At 45.6% G+C, this 25,999-nt stretch overlaps 1 protein-coding gene across 1 annotated transcript in view; it reads left to right on the forward strand.

The window, feature by feature from the left end:
• QTRT1 (queuine tRNA-ribosyltransferase catalytic subunit 1) overlaps window positions 1-25,999 on the forward strand; it is a 64,928-nt gene that overhangs the window by 36,760 nt on the left and 2,169 nt on the right. Inside the window, exon 11 of the mRNA XM_068274352.1 lies at window positions 17,873-17,960. Coding sequence (XP_068130453.1) covers window positions 17,873-17,960 — 88 coding nt within the window. The remainder of the gene's footprint in view (window positions 1-17,872; window positions 17,961-25,999) is intronic.

Consider the following 25,999-nt stretch of genomic DNA (forward strand, 5'->3'; position numbering starts at 1 on the left):
ATAGCGCCCACATCTTCTGCAGAGCTTTTGCAGAGTACATATGCTCTTGTCATAACTGTCCCTTGGAGGAGCTCACAGTCTAATCCCTACTATAGTCATATACAGGGCCGCCATCAGAAATATTTGGACCCCTTACTGGGCAAACCAACTGGCTCCCCTCCTCCCCTCTGCCCCCACATGGCAAATCACAATGTTTGAAGGCCTGAACACACTAAGGTCCTTGTGTCCTATTTCTACGTTCCCATGGCTGGGAGGGAGGGAGGCGTATGCTCATTTCATTAAGACTTGTGCAGGATGCTCCAACTATGGAAATACAATGGAGGAGGTGCGAGGCCCGGTGCAAAATGTCCAGCAACCCAGCTAGATTGTGCAGACTTCACAGGAGCTCAATGGATCGGACTGGAAGGGAATCGAGGGAACTGATGGACTACAGGGGGCTGGAAGGAGCCCCAGGTGAGTAAAAATCCTTTTCTCCCTTTAGTCTCAGTCATCCATCTACTCCTCAGCTAGGACTGCATGTCGGCTGTATCCTTATATGGGACATCTCCCTCTGTAGTGCATATTATCTGATGCTGATTAAGTTGACGGTGTCTGAGTGCCTGGGTATGTCTTGTTCGATTAGACAAATGCAGAACCTGAGGCCAGTGAGGCGGCACATAGATCGAGGTCAAAGATGTGGATTCTCTGGTTGAGGTCGAATTAGCTGAATTTCTGGAATCCAATAGGTGAGACCAGCTTTTAGTGCTTCTGAGATTCTACAGCAGCCTCAGTTACTAGTGCTTCACAACCAGGGCCACCCACAACGAGGCCCATCCTCAGCAGTCGCTACATAGCAGGGACCTTCATCTGAAGAAGAGGAAGTAAGGTCGGAGGTAGAGGAAGATGCTGAGGCATTTCAGGATAAAGTACTACAATGAAAATGGTTCCTGTTTAACGTGCCAAGCACACAAATAACTATGCTGCATTCCTTTTTTTTCTTTCTCTGCCTGAAACAGTTAAACATCAGGAATGCAAATTTCTGCCCAGTCAGGACCTGGTTGGACTATTGCGTAACCCTCACTGAAAAAGGAATTACAGCCATAAAACACTTTCCTAGCAGAAAATGGCTTCTGAGGACAGGAAAGAGATAAAAAAAAAGGGTCAATAGTTCATAGATGAGCTCTGACATACTTCAATGCTTGTGTCACTGAGCAGAGAAGATGAAACAGTAAAAATTAAAACTGTGAATATCTAAAAACAACAAAAAAGGTCATTTTTAGGAGTAGGTGGATAGATACAATTGTTAAACTCGTCAGTTTATTTTTACTTTGGTATTCCTTTAAGGTGGAAGAGATGGATGAGCTTCTAAAAGCTACATATGCCACAGAACAGGCGAAAGATTCTATTCCCACTACACAATTTCATTTTAGGTTAAGGTTTATAGTTTGTTATAACAGCGGGAAGACAGAAATTTAGGTCTTTAACTTATCTCAGTAGTCGCAATCAGAAAATAAATTATTTCTACCGATATCCATAAAATGGAAATCCTGTATGTATTTGCAGAGATGTTGCTTTCTAAATGGCTGAAATGCTAAGCATGGCGCCTCCATTTTGAACGATCTAAAGGGTTCTGATCCCGCCTTGGAGGATACAGGGGTCTCTATTGGTAAAAAAAGAAAACCCAAATAAGGCTGGATCCACACTCGTCTAAAGGTGCGTACACACGTCCAATTTAATGCGTGATAGTCGTTTGGATTGGCTTTTGAACGACTTTAAGAACAAGCAAGTCGTTCTACAGTCCTGCTCACATTGAACAACAAAGTGGCTGATAAACTAATTTTACCCAACTTGCTAATGGACAATGGACTTGATCAAACGACTGTATGCTTGCATGTCTATTAGTTGTACACATACACTGACTTGACAGTCGTTTGCCCGAGAGTCGTCCCAATTGATCCTCAAGTTGGTTCGGGCAAACCGCCTCTTCAGTTGGTCGTTTAGGCGTCCACACGTCCAACTTATTGTCCGAACAACAAACTTGAACCATGGTTGGAAAAGTTGGAGTCTTTACAGTTTTCTGCGTCGGTTTTTCTGCATGAGTTGTCTGTCCGTGCTCCATTGCTGTCAATTGTTTTTCTGCATGTGAAAAATGCATTGAAGTGTGAACTTATCCCACTGATTAACATTGGTTCTCAGTTTTCCTGTGCAGAAAATACACAGAAAACTAATGTGTGGATAGGCCCTAAAGAAAGCTTGGAATTTGGGATCTTTCAGGGTGAAGTCAAGCCGGGCATCCACTTGCGTAACCAGGAATATAAGGATCTATATAGAAAGCATTATGGAATATATACTTTCAGGTTTCCCAAATTAAGGAGCCTCCACTTTGCTTCTGGTGGTTTTAAAAATACTGTAGTACCTTTTTTTTTAGCAGGTTTGGCAGCAGATTCCATGAGTGTGACTTTCACACGCACCCTACTGACTGGACTGCTCAATGCCTTCCAAGCTATTTCAACCCACAGACTTTCCAATCTTGTGGATGCAATCAGTGCGCTGAAACCACTGGAATTTGGCAGCAGACAGGCTAGGGGACAGCACATGAGCTACAGTAATACAAAACTTACACAATATTTCAAGGTACAAAGCTGCAGCCACCATCACTCTTATCCAGGAAAAGGGAAACCCGTTCTGACTAATCTACCTGGCCCCAACAAGGGTCTGCAGCCCTGCCTGACACACTCCTCTGCGCTGCTGATGCCTGCAGCTGGATCCCCCTACCCAGGACAGGATATGAGGAACGGTGAGACTATGCTATACTTACATCATTCTTCACTGCTGTTACTGTGATGCATTGCTCTCTGTGCCCGCTTGTCACCCCGCTACTAGCCTACCCAGCCCACTGCTCCCCATGTGACTGCCTGCTCCTGCAAACACATGCCTGCTGACCGCAGTGACTGTCTGCTCCTGCAAACACATGCCTGCTGCCCGCTCTGCTCTTCCAGGCCCCCCCAGGCATGAGTGCAGAGAAACTGCCCCCTCGGGACGCAAATCCCATCCGCTTCCTATCCCGTACTGAACTCCTGAAATGGGAGCCCCCTGCTTGTTGCGACCGACCCTCTGATTCTTCCCTGTGGGAGACAGTCAGCGCCCACATCGTGCACCTGACTAGCAGCGACAGGGGCCCTCCAAACAAACGTCGCCACAGGGGGAGAAGGGCAGGGGCTCGGGTGAGACTGAAGAGAAGGGGACTACACACTCCTATACCGGCCATACTCCTAGCGAACGTTTGCTCTCTTCCAAACAAGGTGGACGAGCTGCTCCTACTGCTTGGCCGCAAACTCTCGCTAAGCAGGAACACCCCAGTGCTCTGCTTCACGGAGACCTGGCTCAACAGAAATGTCCCAGACGAGGCCTTACAGATGCCAGGCTACTTCCTCTTTCGTGCAGATCGGGACCAAGAACTCTCTGGGAAAATGAGAGGTGGTGGCATATGCTTCTACGTAAACTCCAACTGGTGCACCAACATAACACCCCTCGGCACGTTCTGCTCACCAGATGTTGAACTCCTAGCCATCAACTGTAGGCCCAGATACTCACCCAGGGAGTTCTCCTCCTTCATTCTGGTGGGGGTCTACATCCCCCCGGATTCCAACACCAGAAATGCCCTAAGAACACTGAGCGACTATATCTCGGGGTGGGAAACCACTTTTCCTGAGGCCCTTATCGTCATCTTAGGAGACTTCAATAGCGCAAACCTGCGACAGGAGCTGCCCCACTTCCAGCAGCACATCACCTGCCCCACCAGGAATCACAACACCCTGGACAAATGCTACACAGCCCTCAGAAATGCTTACAAGGCCACCAGAGGCGCTCCCCTAGGGAACTCAGACCACTGCGTGATCCACCTTATCCCCACCTACAGGAGACAGCTTGAGACGACAAAGCCCATCACTAGAACCGTAAAAAAGTGGACTGAGGATGCAAAACTGAAGCTGCAAGCCTGCTTGGAATGCACTGACTGGTCGGTCCTAGAGGCACCCACCTTGGAGGAATGGTCAGAAAATGTCCTCTCCTACATTCGCTTTTGTGAGGACGCATGCATCCCAACCAAGACCTTCAAAGTCTTCCCAAACGAAAAGCCCTGGTTCAACAGCAACCTACGACGCCTACGGAAAATCAAGGAGGAGACGCACAGGTCGGGCACCGCAGAAGAGTTCAGAGAGGCCAGAAACTCCCTGAATAGAGAACTGAAAGCTGCAAAGAGGACCTACTCCAACAAGGTTGGCCTCAGCCTCCAATCCAGCAACCCACGGGAAGTATGGAAGGGTCTCAGGGCGGCCACGAACTTTAAGCCCCCCCCTCAACACGCAGCCCCCAGCTCCCAACTGGCAGAGGAACTCAATGAGTTCTACTGTAGATTTGATCTACAACCCAAGCAGCCCACGGCCCCAGCATCCCAGCCAGCACCAAATCCCTCGGCATCCGCGAAAAAGGATGCCCGGGGCCCCCCAGTGGCCCAGGGCCCTCCAGTGACCAGTGGCACCCCCGCTCTGACCACAGTGCAAAAGGAGGATGTGCTACAACACCTTCGCAGACTCAATCCCAGGAAAGCCTCAGGCCCGGATGGGGTGTCCTCACATTGCCTGAGAACCTGCGCAAACCAACTAGCTCCCATCCTCACCTCTCTCTTCAACAGATCCCTATCAGAGGGGGGGGTCCCCGCCTGCTTCAAAAGGTCCACAATAATACCAGTCCCTAAAAAACCAGGGAACATGGAGCTCAACAACTTCAGACCCGTAGCCCTGACCCCCGTCATCATGAAAGTATTTGAGAGGCTAGTGCTGGCCCACCTGAAGCACTCCACCGGCACCCTCCTTGAACCACACCAGTTTGCCTACAGGGAAAACCGATCAGTTGACGATGCAATCAATGTCAGCCTAGCATACATCTTGGAACACCTTGACAGACCAGGGGCCTACGCTAGGGTCCTTTTCCTGGACTTCAGCTCGGCCTTTAATACCATCTGCCCGGACATTCTGATCGACAACCTTGCGCACCTCGGGGTAGACCCCCTCCTCTGCAGGTGGGTTAAGGACTTTCTCTCCAACAGAACCCAACGGGTCAAGCTTGGCAGTCACATCTCCAGCGAGAGAACCACTAATGTCGGTGCACCGCAAGGCTGCGTGCTGTCTCCACTCCTGTTCTACCTGTATACCAACAAATGCACCTCAACCTCTGACTCCGTCAAAGTCATTAAATTCGCAGATGATACCACGCTTATCGGCCTCATCGACCGAAACGGGGAGGACTCCTATCGAAACGAAATTGAGAGGATCTGTAATTGGTGCAAGGACAACAACCTCGTTCTCAACACGGCAAAGACCGTGGAACTGATCGTGGACTTCCGGAAACTCTCCCCTGCCCCCCTCCCTGTGCTCATCGACGGGTCCGAGGTCTCCAGAGTTCAAAGTGTACGGTTCCTCGGCACAACCCTAACAAGCGACCTCAAATGGGAGCAGAACACTACAAAAACTCAGAAGAAAGCACAGCAAAGGCTATTCTTCCTGCGCCAATTGAAGAAATTCGGCATGTCACGGGAACTGCTCACCAGCTTTTACACCTCGACCATCGAATCCATCCTCTGCTGCTCCATCATCGTCTGGTACGCCGGTACATCTGCTAAGGACAAATACAAACTCCACAGAGTGATAAACGCAGCAGAAAAGATCATCGGCGCCCACCTGCCCTCGCTAGATCTCCTCTACACCATGAGAATGAAGACAAGGGCCTCCAAGATCCTACTTGACCCCTCCCACCCGGGCAGACGCTACTTCGAGACCCTTCCGCTGGGACGTCGGCTCAGATCCATCCCCACCAAAACCACTAGGCGCATGAACACCTTCTTCCCCCAAGCAGTCCAACTGTTGAACTCACTGAACTCAAGACCCCCCCCACCACCACCGGGACATTCTATCCCCTAGGGCAACCTCCCCCCCCCCCCCACTGCTGTTAATTCTGACCCCTCGAAGACTCTAACTGTGTTGCTCCATATATCTGCATGCATGCTTTGCTTTGCCTTGCTTATGTTTATATGTTATGTATTTTATATGTTATGTATTTTATATGTTTATATGTTTATATGTTCTTGAACTGCCACTTGCCATGTGAACCACAAGCAATTCCGGGCTCACCAATCGGTGTGCTTGGCGACGATAAAGATGATTCTGATTCTACCTGCAGATAATCTACTCTGGCCATAACAATACAATACTTCCGGGTAGCGAATTGTCCGAAAGGCTAGGATTTTTTTCTGGTTGGCTGAAAGCAGTTTTTGTAGCTGAAGGCAAAATAACTTAAAAATTTGTTTTATTATAAATGCAATATAAATAATATACAGAAAATCATTCAAAGTAACAATTATAGAGAAGAGTAGCCCAGTGTAAACTAAAAGGGAAAATAAAGAAATGGATACTTAAAGTTCAGAAGAAATATGTCATTTTGTGGAAGCTCCAAGCACATGGGTAAGTCCTTTGTTTCAGAATTAAAAAGTTCAAACAAGATGGCCACCAGCTTAAGTCCTCATGCTAGCTGCTTGCAATCCTTATATGATGGTAAAATGGAGGACTGGACTCAGATTTCAGTCCTTGGCTGATGAATGATCCAGCTTGTAGGGCGGGATCTCAGTCGGCCCCTGGGCTGGACTGGGTGTTGTTATACATTGGGTGTGGACCTTAAGCCCCAAAAATATGACCTTTTCTATATTTTAACCCACATTTTCCGCACACAAATAACAAATTCATAATCCTCAAAAAATTCAATCTTATTGACACTAGGCATGAGTATTTTACAACTTTCTGCCACTGAGAAGTTTAATAACGTGGCCGTGGCTTGCCATAGCTCCTTAAAAGGGGTACCAAAATGTTCAGCGAGACACCACAAATCAAATGATATAACTTCCATAACTATGCTAGGTGCGGAATCTCTTAAAGTGAACCTTAAGTCAAAACAAAAAAATGAGTTTTACTCACCTGGGGCTTCCCTCAGGCCCCTGCAGCTGATCGGTGCCCTCGACGTGTCTCTCTGATCCTCCCGTCCCCGCCGGCGGCTACTTTCGGTTTCGCCGCCAGGACCCGACAGGCTGGGAACGAGAGTGATTCTTCGCGTTCCCAGTCACAATATCGCCCCCTATACTATTATTGCGGCAAGGAAGGCCTCTTTAAAGAATCAAAAAATCATACAACACATTTTTTTTATGTATGCTTAGAGTGGCTCCAGTAAACCTTCTCACTGCTGCTGGGTTAGCTCCAGCGCTTCCTTAATGATATGACCATTTACTACACCTCCACCAAGATCACCCTGTGAGATCCACACTCACCAGCGGCGGTGTGCCAGGATTACAGTGGCCTTTATAAGCTTTTGGGGCATTAACGGGCTCCCCTCGCCCTTGGACGCTCCTCTTCTGCTTTTTGCCAGCACTTCAATGGTCACCAAGACATTTCTCTATAAAGTATACCTCAACAATAATAATAAACCTTCATTGCGCAGCTTGTTAAAAACCAAGGTTATTTATTAAAACATTGCACTCACGTGTGACAAGAGTAGGCAAGGCTTGCGTCTCACCACCGTTACGCCTCCCTCTCTCACACGCGACTTCACTTCCGCATGTGGCTCCTCCCTACCGGTTTCGTCACACCACCTGACTCATTCAGGGGACCAGGAGGAAGCCCCAGGTAAGTGGATTTTATTGTTTTTGTGTGCCTGGACATGTCCTTTAATTAAAGACAAACATTGGCATACCAGGAGAACAAATGTAATCCAATGAATACAACTCTGTTACCTGCCAGAATAGACGTTTTGCAATTTGGCGTGCAAATACGCAAAGTCTAACTCCTATAGGAAAAAGGGTTAATTCAACAACCTTCCTAGAGATGGCAAAATAACAGTGTTAATAAAACGGTTATGGTAACGTCTCTCTTAGATGTGAACTCTGCAGAACAGCACTTAGACGAACGATTTTTAATCATTTATTTAAAAAAATACAGAAATAAATATAACAATTGAGACAGATTAAAACAGTTAAAATAATCAGGGATTAAACGTGAAAATCACCAATTATAGTCTGAGCAATGTGTCAAGTTACCGTATGTCCTTTGCGATAAGTCCAACAGAAGATATAAAGTCCAATTATAGAAAGTTCTGTGGATAGAAGTCCGTGGATAACAGCTACTCCTAGATGGTATATGGATGGCTGGGGACAATCTCTTTCACAGCCTGTTTCCAGCCATTTAACCCTTTCTCCAGTGGAGGGTGGGAATGGTAACAAGAGATGGTCCACCCCCCCTCTCCCCATCTTAGCAATCTGACCTCAGGCTGCGGTCCAGCCCCTTTTGTCTTAGACAAAATGCCATAACTCGGTGGATATCTGATGTATGATATATAAATCAGCATTTTACACTTCGTCATCATGCTCTGAACCAATCAATATCCAACTCTCTTGGGGTGACACCTTCTCTGCCTAGGGAATCAATATCTCAGGCTGTGAGGCAGCTATACGATCGATTAACATTTCAGGTGTACTGCGCTTGTCGCATTACGCACTGTGAATTGTGAACGACTGGGCCCCAGCTGTTCCACAATATCCATCGAATTATGGAATCGTGTGGAATTATTTACCAAAGTTTAGTTAAGGGTCATTTACTGGCTTCTAGCAAACAGGTCTGTCGAATGTCTCTTTGACTTTTACAGTTTTACAACTGGGTAATGTTCTGGCTTAGCTATAGTGTCCCTCTTTGAAGTAGGAACCAGGAATCTAAAGTGACTCTGTCATCATGGTATTTTGACCACTCACCTAGGCAGAATAAACCCCACACCATTTCCTCTAGTGTGTGGCTGGCTTGGACATGCAGAATATTTTCTTGTTTTTCAAGTGAGGCTGTAGCCTAAAGAGGCACTTTACATCACACCTTCATGCGCATTTTCATGTGATTGCGTAAATGGCGCTTGCAAAGTCGTGACAATCCCTTTCTAGGAAAATGTATTGCTGGAATCAGAATTATTGGTAAGCTACATACACACAGCAAGACTAAATAGCTGGAAACGGCTGATGAATGAATGTTCCATGACTGAAAACGTATGATGTTAAAGGGAACCTGAACCGAGTAAAATTATTAAACACGTGATGTACCTGCAAATGAATATATCATACTTACCTCTGTCAGTTCCTCACAGAAACTCCGTAATTTCTTTGAACAACGATTCCTTCCAGTTCTGACAAGATTTTGTCAGAACTGAAATATATCAGTTGCTGTCAGTTATAACTGAAAGGACAACTAATGCCCATGTTTCCCTATGGCTCAAGTGGGCGTAATTACAGTTTAATAGGAGTGCTGACCCGGAAGCTGTTACAGGATTATTGCCATTTTTAGAATGGAAAACAATGAATTCAATCGATCACAGTGGACAAACAGGATACAGGAGAAAGATTGATGAGTAGACTACACGGGAGGTAAGTATGACGCGTGTATGTTTGTTTCTAATTTTCAGTTCAGGTTAGCTTTAAGCAATGTGAATGACAGCAGAAGACTGGCAAATGACTGTCAACTGATAGGACCGTTAAACGATGAAGGATGTGGGGGAAGCACTGTAGACTTTGCGATTGTTCATAGTTCTGTACACACTGCTGATGATGAACGATTATATGCCAAAGAGATTCTTCATTTCGGTCATACAAAATGCTCGAGCACCATCGTAGATCGTTCATTTATCATTCCCATGAGCCGTACTTTGTGCTAAAGATTTTTAAATCTTTTTGACATCTGACATTTCGTATGATTTTTACTTTCCGTGCATGCAAGTCTTAAGAGACAGTGCTTACCAGAGAAGGGCCAACAGTTTAAAAATATAATTAAAAAGCCATTGATGGGGAAGAATGAAGGTCAGACGCAAGCAAAGAACCACTCAAATCACCAAAGAAAGTGGTGCTTTCCTAGAAGCAAAGGATAAGTGGGCTGCATGCGTAGCAAGACTGAGTCACCTGAGGACTCAAAATGACTCATTTCTAGTTGGGGGAGGTTTTTTTTTTTCTGGAGGAACGGATAAAGTTAAATCCAGACACTTTTTTTATTTTAAGTATATTAAAAGGTTATCGCCTGGAGTTTTCTGTTTTGGCTCCAACCCTCCCACCCGGGAAAGTTTATAACAAAATCACAATGTCCTCAGTCTGCATCTGCAGGACCTTCACCTGCACTTTCTGATATACAAGAGAAATTAGAAGCATGTAAGATTTGCTGTGAAGATGAATACCCATTTGGTTTGCATCTGCTCCTTTGGTGTTTACAACGTTTTATCTGAAATGATCAGGGGTGGAGGCACCCAAAATATGATTGTCAGATTGTATGTAAATAATAGAAAATAATAAAGACTATGAAAATGAGGTATCCTACCTCTTCAGATGACACAACCCAGACAAAAAAGGGTTTTTGATCAGGCCAGATTTATTCAAGCATGTTTAAAACAGACAAACACGTTTCACGGGTCTCTGCCCACTTCCTCAGGTCAATATAAGTGCCTTCAGAAGTTCAGTTTTAGACCAGGGTGGCAAAAATAGAGAGCCTTTTGGGGCTCCTCTGGAGGTAGTCTTCCTGCTAGTGTGGTGCTATCCACAGCAGTAAGGATTCTAGGAGAGCGAACAATCCAGTTCTGGCAGCACCTGGGATACCAAGCGGGGATGTTTTTTCCCTGTAGGTGACATAAGGTGGTTACAGGTTCTGCAACCCACCATTGTGAGTAAAACTACTCTTTCTCTATTTGAACTCTTCCTGTATCCACTGATACTGTACCATTTGGCTCCTGGACTTATCTTGTCACACAGGCTACCATTTATCCCCCCCAGTGACCGCTCCTTATCTCTATTTTATCTGAAATAATGACGGTTCTAGACTTCAAAAGATCCCATTCCTTGATAACTTCCTAATTCATGAGGTGTTCAAACAAAAACTCGCAGAAGACAAGAGATCAAGTTATTCAGACCTTTGCACGTCTTGGTTGGACTCTATCTGAAAAGAAGATGGTTCTGGTCCCAGACAATCATTTTTCTATGTTTTTCACCAGGTATATTTGATGCTAAAGAATATCTTATGGAAGAAAAGATTGCAACGCTGCAGGAATCATCACTTTCCCTCATTCAAGTGAAACAAGTTACAGCCAGGGAGATTATGAGGTTGGTGTGGGGTTGATGATCTCAATCCCTGCAGTTGTCTAGGACTCTAGGTGAAGCTCCACAGCAGGTCCTTACAGAACATCCTGCTGAAGAACTGGGATGGAAACACAAGTGTTCTTATTCAATTTACTTTATATACCCTAGGTGATGTATTTACACCTTATCGATGAAATGCATTTTAATCCACCAGCAAGCAAGAACATAATTTTGGTGGTACTTTTTCCGTCACTGTTTGGTACTTTTTCAGCTACTTTTTGATACTTTATCAATTTCAGAGTGCTGAAAAGTTATTTTAAACAAAAGATGATAAATGAACTCTTAGGAGAAAACTTAGGAGAAAAGGGGAATTGAATAAGGCCCAAGGGCTCTGGAAAATTTGCTCTCCCTCCAGATTTCAAGACCAGTCTTTTTTTTTCAATGTCCATTTTCAGATGCAAGCTCAGAAAATTAAAGTGTTTCCACCATGGGACTTTTCTCTGGCTATCAATGCAGTGATAAGCAAATATGGACAATTTCACTTTGACATAATTTTTGTGAAAGTGTCAGATTTACGCACAAATGAGAATATTCGTGAAAATATGAGCAGCCGAAAACACCTTTTTGCCAACTGCAGTGAAGTCTATGGGCTTGATTCACAAAGCCGTGCTAACTGTTAGCACGCTGGTGAAAAGCCCATTATCACACCTAAATTCAGTTTAGGCTTGATAAAATAAACTTGTGCGATGTTTCGCGCGCACCGGACTTTGCAAAACTGTGTGCACGAGTTTTTCCCTCAAAGCGGTGCTAACCTACTTAGTGCAATGCTTATCATGCCCAAAAGTCTTTAGGCGTGCTAACTAGGTTAGCACCGCTTTGTGAATCAAGCTCTATGAGTAAACGTGGAGCATTTCAGGAAGGAGCAGCTTCAGGCAGACAGGATATGGAAGGGAACTGTGCACTAAGAGGTTTCTATCCTTTAAAGATCCGGTGTGCTCAGGGGGGCACCTGTACACACGCTTGATCCTTGGCCAAGATGGCCTGGAACTCAAGTTTAATACAAACACTGTATGTACGCAGCTTTAGTTGGGTCTTAACTGCAGTTAAGCACCATACACACGCTCAATGGACGCCTTTTTTTACAGTGTGCGAAAATCAAACGTTTTGTGAAAATTGAACGACAGTCTTCACGTGTAGACGTGCGGACGACTGAGCGAGAAAAGAGATAAGAAATGGCAAACGACAGATAACAGAGAAGTTGAATCGTTCTGGTTATCGGATTGATTTTCGAAACGACATGGAAAAGTCGTTTGAAAACTGCAATGTGTACAGAAATCTAGTATGATTTTACATTTAACTACCTCAAAAAAGCCACCATTTAAAGTCATTTAAATTTGTCTTGTCGTTTTTACTGAGCGACTTTGGTTGAGTGTGTATGGGACTTTAGTGTTCAAAGCACAATGTGGCCACCTTATCTGCCAGTGCAGCATGCAACTGATAAGCTTCAGAGCAAAGTCAAACACAGTCTACTAACCCTTTCTGTAACTTTCCATGAAAAAAAAAAAAATCCCTGATTTTGATATTCCTCTTAAACCCCCATAATTTATGCATAACTCTGACTCTCTCCAGAGTCAGAAAGTCAGTCAGAAAACTCTCTCCATTCTTATCTTTCAGCTTTCTTACAGCTGATACAAATCCTGCAATAAATCTGCAGTGTGTCTACTTCCTGCTTTCATGGAAGCAGACATAGGGTTAACATCCTGTGTTTATAAATTAGCTGCTCTGCCAGCTGACACAGCTGAGAGATCAAATTACAACTTGTAATTAGTCACAGGTGAGAGGGAAGACAGGCTAAAAACTCTAAATACAGGGTGCATTTCTCTGTTATCCTTCTGTCCTGTGCAAGAGTTTAGGTCCACTTTAACTAGTTCGCCTTGTTCTATGGGCTTCAGAGAGCCTGACTGTCTGTCTTTAGAGGATGACTATCGATGTCCATGAAATAAAATCTCTGCCTGTGAGTAATACATTTATATTACCATCTGTCACTATTTTTACATCTCCATCTTCGGAATGTGCGACGTGAGAACCGGTGTCTCCCAGTGACAGTGTTTGAAGAGAGCGCACTCATGGGGTCGTTACTTTCCCAAATGCTGTGTGACTGTAGAAGTTGTCAGCGCGGCTTCCTACCCGCAATAAGCAGAAGAGGTGAGCAGAGGAGCAGTCCTCATCTCTGCTAATGAACTGCGCGCAGCTGCCTGTGAAGTGAGAGGAAGCGATGACATCTCTCTGGCTTTGAGCGCAGAAGATGGGGCAGTGTTAGCAGAGCTCTACTGCTTTACAACTACAAGTCTAGCTGTAAATACCTGCACTGGGCTGTCACTTCAGCAGAACTGTTTATTTGCACATGCATAGCATAGGTGCTGCTTACAATTTGTAATGATGAAACAGTACGGGTCTGCTAACCCTTACCACAAACAGGAGGCATAGTGATGTATCATAGCTCCCAACTGTCCCTCTTTTGGAGGGACGGTCCCTCTTTGGGAACCCAATCCCTCTGTCCCTCTTTCTTCCTCGTTTGTCCCTCTTTTAGGATTGATTAACAGATTTATATAAATATATATATTTTTCTCTTCAAAAAGGTTTTTTTTTTTTACTCCACACTTTTTTCCCCATGCTTTAAAGAGACTCTGTAACACAATTTTCATCCTTATTTCTGCTATCCTATAAGTTCCTGTACCTGTTCTAATGTGCTCTGTCTAACTGCAGCCTTTCCTATTTGCACAGGGGCTGTGTTATCTCTGTTATATGATCTAATCTTCTCTCCTCTATGGGCTCTGTCGGGCTGAGGCAGTCAGGCTGGAATGTGCTGTGCTACTTGTGATTGGATAGAAGCTATACACACCCTCTCCAGGCCCCCTGCACACTCTGTATGACTCACACACTGAGCTAGTCTCAGCTATCACTTGCTATGTCTTTTGTTTTGTAAACACTGCATAAAACTGGCAATTACAAGCCAGGATTGCAGCAGGGAGAGGCAAAAACAGCACAGAGGGGCCCAGGAGAACATAAGGAATAAAATTGAATGCTTTTTATTGTAAGAATTTTAGAGTACAGATTCTCTTTATATTGATATATTTCTTATTTTCAAAAGTTAATATGAAGAAAAATGAATCAGGATAGAAAGGATCAGTGTGGTTTGAATTATCAAACAACATAATTTTCTTATGAAATCTTTATGGTATGCTTTACTAGGGGTTTGGCAGGGGCGTGGCTTAAATGTCCCTCTTTCTTATCTCAAAAAGTTGGGAGGTATGATGTCTGGTTCCATAGAGTGACCTCTGCAGCCATGATGGGGGGCTGAAGGTGAACTTCCTTCTGTATCTCTTCTATGGTCCCCCTCCTGTGCTCGCCATGACAGCCACCTCTTATTGTACCCACCCATACACTTTGCATAGAAGTGCAGGAATCTTACATCCTCCAGCACCAAGTCTGAGACCCCACGGATAGTCGTCGTGAATAGATGGAAACACGTTTATTAATTAGAATTTCAGATGCTAATCAACTAAGGGGAAAGCTCCTAAGGGTGCCAGATGGGGAAGCCCAAAGACCATATTAATGTCTTAGACACAGGGGAACCCAGTAGCATGATTAACCTCCTGAGCAATAATCCCGAGCTGAGCTTGGGGTATATCGCGCAGAAGGATTTCTCAGGTGGGCCGATTTGCATAATTTTTTTTTTGTTACACGCAGCTAGCACTTTGGCCAGGCTGCGCAAGGGGTCGGGGAGGGGGGGGGGGGCTGCGCAGCACGGCGGGTAGCGGCGGATCGGAAGTTACACGCAGCGTGTAACTTCCGATCCGCCGCTACCCGCCGTGCTGCGCAGCCCCCCCCCCTCCCCGACCCCTTGCGCAGCCTGGCCAATCAGTGCCAGGCAGCGCTGAGGGGTGGATCGGAACTCCCTCTGACGTCACGACGTCGGTGACATCATCCCGTCCCGTTGCCATGGCGACCGGGGAAGCCCAGCAGGAAATCCCGTTCTGAATGGGATTTCCTGCTTACTCTGATCGCCGAAGGCGATTGGAGTGGGTGGGGGATGCCGCTGTGCTGCGGCTATCATGTAGCGAGCCCTGGGCTCGCTACATGATTTAAAAATTTTTTTTTTTTAAATAATAGTGCTGCGCCACCTCCTGGGCGATATAATTGTATCGCCCAGAGGGTTAATGCCTAAACCATTGCATATGACTATCATTGAGAGACCATCTCTTTCCCAGAAATGTCAGTCCCAGTCCTATCATTTAAAAGATAGGATGAATGTATATTAAGAACATGAATACCGTATATTCTACCATATAAGGCGACCTGCCAACTTTTCCAGTTAAAATATAGAGTTTGGGCTATACTCGCCATACAAGACTACCCCTCTTCCAACGCACAGCAAATAAAAATTAAAACAATTGGTGCTGTACTGTATGTGGTACCCAGTATATAACACTATACAGGGGATTGACTGGTTGGATTGGTCAACTCTCCCTAAGTGGATTGGTCAGCTCTCCTTGTCTCCCTGTTTATCAGAGCGGTATGGAGGAATAGATTGCGCTGTGCCCATAAAACACGCCTCTTTCATCCTTCTGGCCCGCCCTTGTATCCTTGTTACCTCCTTCTCTGCATCTCAGATCTCACACATGTACGCCTGCACCGCTTCACTACAGTCCTGAGCAGCGAGATCAGAGAGGCGGGAACAGGATAGGGCGTGTCATCTGGCATCAATGACACCCAGCGTATGACGACCCTTGACTTTTCAGAAGATTTTCAGGGGTTAAAAAGTAGTCTTATATGCCAGAATACACAGTAGATGAATTTGCATTTGCAAATACAGTAGAATCCCTTTTATAGTTAACTCCAAGGGATTAGGAAAAGTAGTTTACTACATCAGGAGTTTATTTATCAGAATTGGTCATACATTGTATATTTATGCGGGTGCATTTTCTGGCACCTGAGGACTGTGTTTACTATATCCAGAGGTTAACTATATCAGAGTTTACTATAACGAGATTCTACTGTATATAAGTAGAATCGACAGAAACCGATGGCCAAAAAGCTGCCAGAAGCTCAAGTCCTCAGATAAACTTCTCACAATCGCATGATGTATGCGTCAGCGCTGATCAGACATCTAAAGACCACCACCAACACCCTAAGATAATGGAGGCTTACCAAGTAGCCAAAAGACCCAGATTATAAGGTCTGTGCAGATATGGTCCAAATAAGAGTCAAGGGACCTCCAGTGATGAGCGGGCATCCTCACTGTATCCCTCCCGACATCACCATAGAGCGCATGTATGGGAGTGAAGCAATAAAACTAAGTGTACACCGCTTTAAGTATATTCGCAAATGTATTTGTCTTTAAAAGCCAGTTCATAAATGCATAAAACAAAACGACACTACCGGGCCTATATGATAGGGACCAGATCATAAATAATGGAATGCAGTATATCAAGGCACTGTCACCTTTTCCACCTGCTGCTCACCCGACCGGTTTCGTTATTGCATCTTAAGGGAGCATCACTTCAACTCCCAGATGTCACTACGATAGGCCAGCCGAAGCAGAACAATTTGGCGCTGACAAGTTTGGGCACACTATAGACCGTAATGTGAATTACGGCTTTAGCAGCGCTCAGACGCTAATTTGGGCGCCGGTGAAAGACAGCGACCAAAATGCTTCAAAACAGTGTAATTAGTCCTCCAGCAATAGCTGGCAGACGAATTACAGTATGTCTTTCTCCACTATCCATGGCGGCCTGGAGGAGGAATAGTAACTTACGCTGCCGGGACTTGTTCAGTACCCCAGTAAGCCGTTTATTGGGTTCATGCTGTGCCCAAATTTGTCGGTGCTGGTTTTATATATATCGAGGCCAGCCCCCAGCATGATGTCATCATTGAAACTTTCAGAGGTCCCAACCAATATAAGGCCCCATTCACACCTAAAACTGCAAAACGCTGGCAATTAACGCTAGCCTTTTGCGGGAGTGATTTTTCCACGATTAACATGGAAAAATCACTGGACACTGCAGCATTTTGGGAGCGATCGCAATTAGCGGTGCTATGCATGCTAATCGCGAATCGCCGGCAAAACGCTACATGTTATGCGTTTGCGGTTAACGCTAACCACAAAGGTGGCAGTGAGAACACTGCCATAGGCTTACATGGGCTAGCGGTTTTTAAAAACCGCTAGCGTTTTGCGCTGAGCGGGAATTGCGCGATTCCCGCTCAAGCGTGAATGGGGCATAAAGCAGGGTTTTGGGAGGAGGGACTGGCTGTTAAGTTTGTTAAGGGAGTTGGGAGGGAGGATGCCAAAACTGTCCCGTCCAGAAGGGCTTTAATATATCTTCATTATGCTGCACTGACAAATCTGCAACAAGCTGATTGCATTGTGAGGAGCAGCAGCATACTTGTGAGTCATCACTCCACTTTGTCTCCCTGTATGGGAGCTAAGGGTGGAAACTGACACCACTTTGCTGGTCCCTCCCCCCCCCCTTCCCTGTGCAGGAGATTACAGGAGGCAGATTCAGGTATGTACAGTGTATGAGTTGTATATAAAAATACATTTATTGTTAATGATTACATCACAGCATTAAACTAATCCAGAGTTTAGAATAATGAAAGACAAAGGCTGATTTATAATGGTAATTCTTAATTCTTTTGCAGTGTTCTTTGTTGCTTTGATTGACACCAGGAATTGTTTGACCATTGCTGAAATCCCTATAACTCCTGGCCTGGGGCTAATCCGCATCAGGTAAGGCTGAGTTTGCTCTGCCGATGTCATCAGAGCCGGGACAAGGTCCTCCAGCACCCAAGGCTGAGACACCAAAGTGCGCCCCTCCATTCCTCCCACCCCAGCCGTCACACACTGATTGCTATTAGCCAAAGAAGCACCACAGGGCCCACAACCTCCCCAACGCCTTAATCTCTAGTTATCTGGCTTGCAGTCACTGCTATGTATCCCCTTTTCTTATTTCTTTCTGCTTCAAACACAATTAGGAATGACAACTGAATGAATTCTGCGCCCCCTCCTACACTGCGCCCTGAGGCTGGAGCCTCTCCAGCCTATGCCTCGGCCCGGCCCTGGATGTCATTACATGGGAACGGCGGGGAAGCCACAAATGCAGGCTTATTTAATAAGGGGAAGAGCAGAGTGCCGTAACCCGCAGTAATTAATCAATCACTGTAGCTTTGAAATCCAGTTGCGGCGGATGAGGCATTTTGCAGATTCTCATTGCGTTACTTTATAACGTAATACTTATTATGTAAGTGGCGTGTCTGATTGTAGTTTTAAAAGGGGAGTTCTAGTTTTGTTTGAAAACTGCTGTACATTTCATGTACTGCAGAGTGATAAAGCAGTGAAAGGAAGTGCAGGGGTGCAGCTAGGGTTTTTGTGGCTCCAAGTGGCAAATATTTTGTGGCCATTGCCCCCCCCCCCCCCCTCCTCCATCAGAAGCCACTTCTGCCATAATAATAGCTAGTGTCTACCCTAATCTCCACCAAAATAAGTTGCCCCCTAGTATAGGTAGGTAGCTAAAGGTCCACCCCTCCCACCCAGTATAGGTAGCTCCGCAGTATAGATAGCCACCTAGTATAGGTAGCCAAAGTGCCGCAGTATAGATAGCCACCTAGTATAGGTAACCAAGGTGGCCCTCTATTATAGATAGTCACCCAGTATAGGTAGCCCCCTAGTATAGATAGCCACCCAGTATAGGTAACCAAGGTGGCCCTCTGTTATAGATAGTCACCCAGTATAGGTGGCCCCCTAGTATCAATAGCCACCCAGTATAGGCAGCCAAAGTGCGCCCCCCCCACCCCCCCAGTATAGATAGCCACCCAGTATAGGCAACCAAAGTGCGCCCCCCCCAGTATAGATAGCCACCCAGTATAGGCAGCCAAAGGGCGCCCCCCCCCCTAGTATAGATAGCCACCCAGTATAGGCAGCCAAAGTGCGCCCCCCCCCCCCCCCTAGTATAGATAGCCACCCAGTATAGGCAGCCAAAGTGCGCCCCCCCCTAGTATAGATAGCCACCCAGTATAGGTTGCCAAGGTGCCCCCCCCCCCAAAATAGGGCATTTGTGTCAGTGGAGGTATGTAGTTTCCTGCTGCCACCCCATCCCCCAACACTACAGAGCTGCAGATCAGCAGAGACCTGAAGAGAGAGCAGCACAGAGTAACTGAGTAGCACACTCCAAATACAGGAAATGAGCAATGACCTCGCTTCCCCATCTGAAGTGTACTCAGTGGTCACTGTACTGTGTTGTCCTCCCCGCTGTTTATGTTGCTGCTGATCCGAGGTCTATGTGTGAGTTATGAAGAGGCAGCAGCGACCAGAAAAAGTCACAGACAGGGTGGCCCTGGCAGCATGGGAGGCCTCTGCTATGGGAGAGGCTTCAAGTGGCCGCTTGGTTTGCATGGGCCAAGCAGTGATTAGTGTGCAACACCTACATGTCAATACTGCTTTCCTATGTAATGAATGGGTCACTGCAGTAAACTGAGTGGGTTTATCATCTTCTGTTTGGCAGAAAAGTATATAGAAGTGGGGATCAGCTGAAAGGCCACTTTAGTTTCATAGCTCTGCAACCGATCTGAATAGATCTGCAACCGAAATTCACAATTGTCAACCATGTTTAGTGGCAAATATGTGCTGGTTGGGCACAACACAGGTCACATTAAAGGGAATCTTAAAGGGACTCTGAAGCCACTTAAAAAACTGCTGTTTAACTTTTATTTATGCTAGGCATGTTTGCCCCTGTTAAAACGCCGCTATCCCGTGGCTCAACAAGGTTTTTTCATTCCCCAAATCCCCTGTGCAATATCCACGACTTTCTTGGTCGGGGTTTTTGCTGCTCGGGGAGGCAAAGCTTTCGGCTACAGCTCTGCCTCCATGCGTGTCAATCAGCACGTATCTCCGCCTCTCCCCCGCCCCTCTCAGTGAAGGAAGACTGAGAGGGGCGGGAGAGGTGGCGATCCGCGCTGGGGATTCGGGGGGTAAAAAACTCTTGTTCTGCCGCGGGATAGCAGCCTTTTAACAGGGGCAAACATGCCTAACAAATAAAAGGTAAAAAGCCGTTTTTAAATTGGCTTCAGACTCTCTTTAACTGAGAGAGGTATGGATGTTTCCTTTTAGATAATACCAGGTGCCTGGCAGTCCTGCGGATCTCTTTGGCTGCATTAGTGACTGAATCACACATCTGAAACAAGCATGCAGCTAATCCAGTCTGACTTCAGTCAGAGCACCTGATCTGCATGCTTGTTGAGGGGCTGTGGCTAAAAGTATTAGAGGCACAGGATCGGCAGGAGAGTCAGGCAACTGGTATTATTTTAAAAGGAAAAATCCATATCCTTCTCAGTTTTGGTTCCCTTTACAGCAATCGTAAGGGAAATGTTAGATCCTTACCTCATCAGAGGGAAGCCTCTGGATTCTGCTGAGTCTTCCCATGTCCTCCTCGAGACCACAGCTGGATGATGGGAACCTGTGGAACCTTATGCTCATTTTAACAATCAGAATCAGAATCCTTTATTTCGCCAAGCATGACAGAGTCATGCCTGGAATTGAACAAGCGCCCCCTTTTAAATGTATGCCTCCATGGGGCTCTCTGGACCAGGGGCGGCCCATGTTGTAGCTGCAGCCTCTGCAACCCTATCTTCCTATGCCACTCAGTAGGCCTCCTTTTAGACATTGTTCATCTGGTTACAGGTTAAAATAATGCCTTCGGTGTTTGGAAGCGAATCAGGAAAAAAGGGCGCCGACATATGCGCCTATTATAAAAGCCACAACTTGTGGCAAAGTACGGAAATTTGAGCGCATAGCAGCGCCTGATATCGGGCGCCTCCAGACGATAAAATGTACTTTTTTTGTCGCAAATTGCAGCTCCTAAAATGGCTGCTATGCAATGCCGCAATTTACATATCCGCATGCCTCAGCGCCTGCGGTTCTATTGCGTGCCTCCAGGGTCAAAATGTACCTGCTTTGCTGCTAATCACTGCAGTGCCCAAATGTACTTTCTTTGCCGCAAATCATTGCTCTTCCATCCGGGGCTTAGCCGCCACCAGAGAGGGTCTTAGGGTTAGGCACCACTGTTGGGGTTAGGGTTAGGCAATGCCATTGGGGGAGTCTAAGTGTTAGGCACCATGGGGGGGGGGGGGGGGGGGGGGGAGGGGTAGGGTAAGGCATCGGTAGAGGGAAGGTTCTGTGTGAGAGTAGGGTTAGTTTTAGCCATAGTAAAATATTGGAATCCAGCAGTAGAATATCCCTAATTGAGCAATTTTCTGCTGGTAGCAATCCCCTGCACCCTTCCAGGCGCCTTTTTCATGTATGTATTCAGAAGACCATAAAGCAGGTTGAAGCAATAACATTTTGCTTTATACATTGATAAGTGTATGTCGTGTCTGCGCAGCGCACTGCCGTTCTGCACACGGTATCACAGCTCACGCTGAGACGATCATACACATCAAAGTGGAAGTGGGGGCTGCAGCCAGAACCTCAGGTTATCAAAGCTTTTCTGGGAAGCATTCAGGGTTTTTTTTTAACAGTGAGCTGGCTAATTTTAAAACCTAAGGCAGAGACCTCCTTCCTGGGCCAGTTATTTATATCTACAGCGAGATTCATTGGCCATTTCCTCTCTAATATTGCATTCCACTTAGAGAAGTTGTCATTCCACCACTTTACAGAAAGAGGGCGCCAGAGGAGCAGAATAATCTTCTGGCTTACCGAGCTGGTTCTGCAGAAATGGTGTAAATGTTATTTATCATAATTATCATTTTGTCGAGATATTTTCCTGGTTCTCCTATCTCAGGAATTAATACAGTGAGTCAGAGAAATTGTCATGCTTGAGGTGGCTTTTCATACTGTGCGCACTGTGCTGTAAAGCCTTGCTGTAGACTGCAGCTGCTACCTGTTGCTCTGTGGCTTGGTAAATGGCAGACTCTTTCCTCTAGTGCTGTCTCCTCTGTTCATCAGCTGCAAGGACTAATCTGACAGTCTATAATTCCCCTTCTGCAGTATTTCTCCGTCACTCTTTTGTCATCAATCACTTCTAGGATTCTGTTTTTGTGTCTCTTCTCCTCAGAACTCTTTCCAGCATTCTTTTCCTCTCTCTAATTATCCCTCGGCCTATTTTACTCTCACTTCTGCCTTCTTTCTCCCCTCTGTTCCATTCTTCTGCAGTCTTTTCCTGCTCCCATCTCTCCTCTGTTCCATTCTTCTGCAGTCTTTTCCTGCTCCCATCTCTCCTCTGTTCCATTCTTCTGCAGTCTCTTCCTGCTTCCTTCTCTCCTCTGTTCCATTCTTCTGCAGTCTCTTCCTGCTTCCTTCTCTCCTCTGTTCCATTCTTTTGCAGTCTCTTCCTGCTTCCTTCTCTCCTCTGTTCCATTCTTCTGCAGTCTTTTCCTGCTCCCTTCTCTCCTCTGTTCCATTCTTCTGTAGTCTCTTCCTGCTTCCTTCTTGCCTCTGTTCCATTCTTCTGCAGTCTTTTCCTTCTCCCATCTCTCCTCTGTTCCATTCTTCTGCAGTCTCTTCCTGCTTCCTTCTCTCCTCTGTTCCATTATTCTGCAGTCTCTTCCTGCTTCCTTCTCTCCTCTGTTCCATTCTTCTGCAGTCTTTTCCTGCTCCCATCTCTCCTCTGTTCCATTCTTCTGCAGTCTCTTCCTGCTTCCTTCTCTCCTCTGTTCCATTCTTCTGCAGTCTCTTCCTGCTTCCTTCTCTCCTCTGTTCCATTCTTCTGCAGTCTCTTCCTGCTTCCTTCTCTCCTCTGTTCCATTCTTCTGCAGTCTCTTCCTGCTTCCTTCTCTCCTCTGTTCCATTCTTCTGCAGTCTCGTCCTGCTTCCTTCTCTCCTCTATTCCATTCTGCTGCAGTCTCTTCCTGCTTCCTTCTCTCCTCTGTTCCATTCTACTGCAGTCTCTTCCTGCTTCCTTCTCTCCTCTGTTCCATTCTTCTGCAGTCTCGTCCTGCTTCCTTCTCTCCCCTATTCCATTCTCCTGCAGTCTCTTCCTGCTTCCCTCTCCTCTCTATTCTATTATCTTCCTGCTTATCTCTTTGGTTCCCTTTATCTTTTCATCCTCCAAATCTTTTATGGCTGCTTCAATTTTTTTCTTCTTCCCTTGTTAGTCTATTTTCCTCCTCTGTTTTTCTATCTTCTTTCAGTCTTGTTGATCTGTCTTCTTCTCATTTCCTTTCTTCATCTAATTCTCTCCCTTCCTATCATTCTATGTCTTCTACTCATTTCCTCTCTTTCGCTAATCCTCTCTCTTATCATCTCTATTCTTCTCATCCTCTCTCTTTCTATAATTCTCTCTCTCTCCCTCGCTCCCTTAAATTTAATCTCTCTCTCTTTCCTTTTCCCAGTGTTCTCTTATTTTATGGGTTTCTTTCCTGCATTCTCTCTCTCTTCCCTACCCTTCTCTGTCTTCCTCACTTCTCATATTCTGTTTCTTTCTTCCTCACATTTTCATGCACCCTTAAGGCTAGTACACACTAGCAATTTTGATTGACCAATGATTGCTCAATTTTACCACCTCCATGTAGTATGAGGGCCAAACAGATTTTCAATTCTATGCAGATTATATAGGTAAATGGTCATACTGCATGGAGGTGGTAAAATTGAGCAATCATTGGTCAATCAAAATTGCTAGTGTGTACTAGCCTTTAGTTACTCTTGTTGTCTATTTTGCTTGTTGTCTTCTTCTGTGTTCCTCACTCCCATGTATATATTTTCTCTCTCCCCCTTATTCTCTTTCTTCATCTTTCTTCACTTCTCTCTTCTCACATTCTCTTCCAGACTCTCTATCTCTCTGAGCTTCTTGTGTGTGAGTCTCTCTCTTCCTCGCATGCTCTCCCTCTGGCTCTTTCTCACTCTCTTAGTTTCTTGCGTGTGAGTCTCTTCCTCGCATGCTCTCCCTCTGGCTCTTTCTCACTCTCTTAGTTTCTTGCGTGTGAGTCTCTTTCTCACATGCTCTCCCTCGGTCTCTTTCTCACTCTCTCATGTGCATTTCTTCTTCCTCTACAAACTTTCATTCTTTTGGTCTCTTCCTCACACTCCTCTTTCCCTCTTCCTTTCATTCTTTCTCCCTCACTCTCTTTCTTGTCCCTTTTCATTCATTTTTACTACTTAGGCCTCAATTCACTAAGGGCAGTTCAGTAAAATAATTTAGGTCAGTAAAATTTGGTATTTTACACTTTTTTCCAAATTCACTAAGATTTCCCGCGTGCAGTAGAAGTCTGGTAATATACCGAAAAACATGCTTCAATTCACCAAGCCCTGCTCGGTAAGTCTCACCAGCTGTGGAGCAGGTCAGACAGGAAGCTGTAAGTCTTTACACAAGTGGTGTGCATGAGTTGGGGTTTTTTTTCTGTCCAGTGCAACCCCGGCATCTTTTTAGATGTGCTGCAGCCACTAGAGGGAGCTCTTCTGTATACCAGTATAAGTATAAGCACATCTAAAGGGATACAGAAAAGCCTTTTTAAATGTTTCCTCCTCCTGCTGTGCTGTTCTGAAGTCCCGCCCTCCAGAGTAGCGGATCAGATGAGGTTGAGGAGCAGAGCTGTGTGGCTTTCCCTATTGGATGTCTGCTACATTTGTCAATGTTACCATATGGAGATTGTGAGTTACCGGCTGGCCAAAGCTGGAGATAAATACCGAACACTTTTACTTGATTTACTGAATGCTTTAGGCTGCTTTCACATTAGGACGTTACAGGCGCACGTTAGAGCAGCCTGTAACGCCGAATAACTCACAGTAATGAATAATCAATGGGCTGTTCACAGCGCCTACGTTGCGTTGGGAGTATAACGCTGCACGTTCAATGAAAGTGCAGTGCGCTGTGTGTAATACTCGTATGTGGCTGCGTTTGAATGTTTGCACATGCTCAGTACTGTATTTTTTTTAAATTTGACGCATGTGCCGGTTTCGTTCCAATCTATGCGTCGAAAAGTACGCATTACGTACGCATTGAGACTCATAACGCGGCTCTATATAACGTCCAACTTCAAAGCTAACATGCGTTGTGTTAGGGGCACGTTATGCGACCTTAACGTCTCATCTAACGCAACGTCTTAGTGTGAAAGAGGCCTTAATCTTTGTGTATTTCTTGTGGTATTCAAGGCCCAAGTTGGTAATTTACTAGTCGGTAATTTTACCTTTCAGTAATAGGTTTAGTGAATTGGCATTTGGTAAGGTGATCGGTAAAATCATCTGTTTTCTGAATGTGGTAATGCTTAGTGAATTGCGGCCATTGTCTTTCTCTCTTGTCTCATGATCATCATCATCAATCATAATCATCTCCTCTCCAAGGGGCTGACCCATGAAGCTGCGGCAATATTGATGTGTGCAGACAGCGCATAGCATGATTACCGTTACTACCGTCAGCGGGTTACCGCGAGTAATGTTATTAGCACGACCCTCGATACTCGAGTAATGCAAGCGTTGCTATGGTTATGGAATTACCACAGCAACGCTTGCAATACTTGTGTACTGCGGGTCACGCTAATGGCGAGATCTGGGATAACCTGCTACCGGTAGGTCTTGTGCGAATGTGCTAAAACGTGTTCGCCGCACATCTAATGAAGGTCAATGGAGAATCGCACTTCTTCTAAAATTGGTAAGCGTGCTTTTGTGTTTTGCACATGCGCGGAATAAACGTACATCTTGCAGCATAAATTCACACATCGCATGCAAATTAACCATTGACTTTCATTAGCTGCGGTTGAAATATGATAAGCGTGATCCTTGCCTTATGGTGACCGCTAACTATACAATATGCTGAACGATTCTTCATATGAACGATCGGAAAT

Source organism: Hyperolius riggenbachi, chromosome 3, assembly GCF_040937935.1.
Source record: "Hyperolius riggenbachi isolate aHypRig1 chromosome 3, aHypRig1.pri, whole genome shotgun sequence".
Classification (NCBI taxonomy): Eukaryota; Metazoa; Chordata; class Amphibia; order Anura; family Hyperoliidae; genus Hyperolius; species Hyperolius riggenbachi.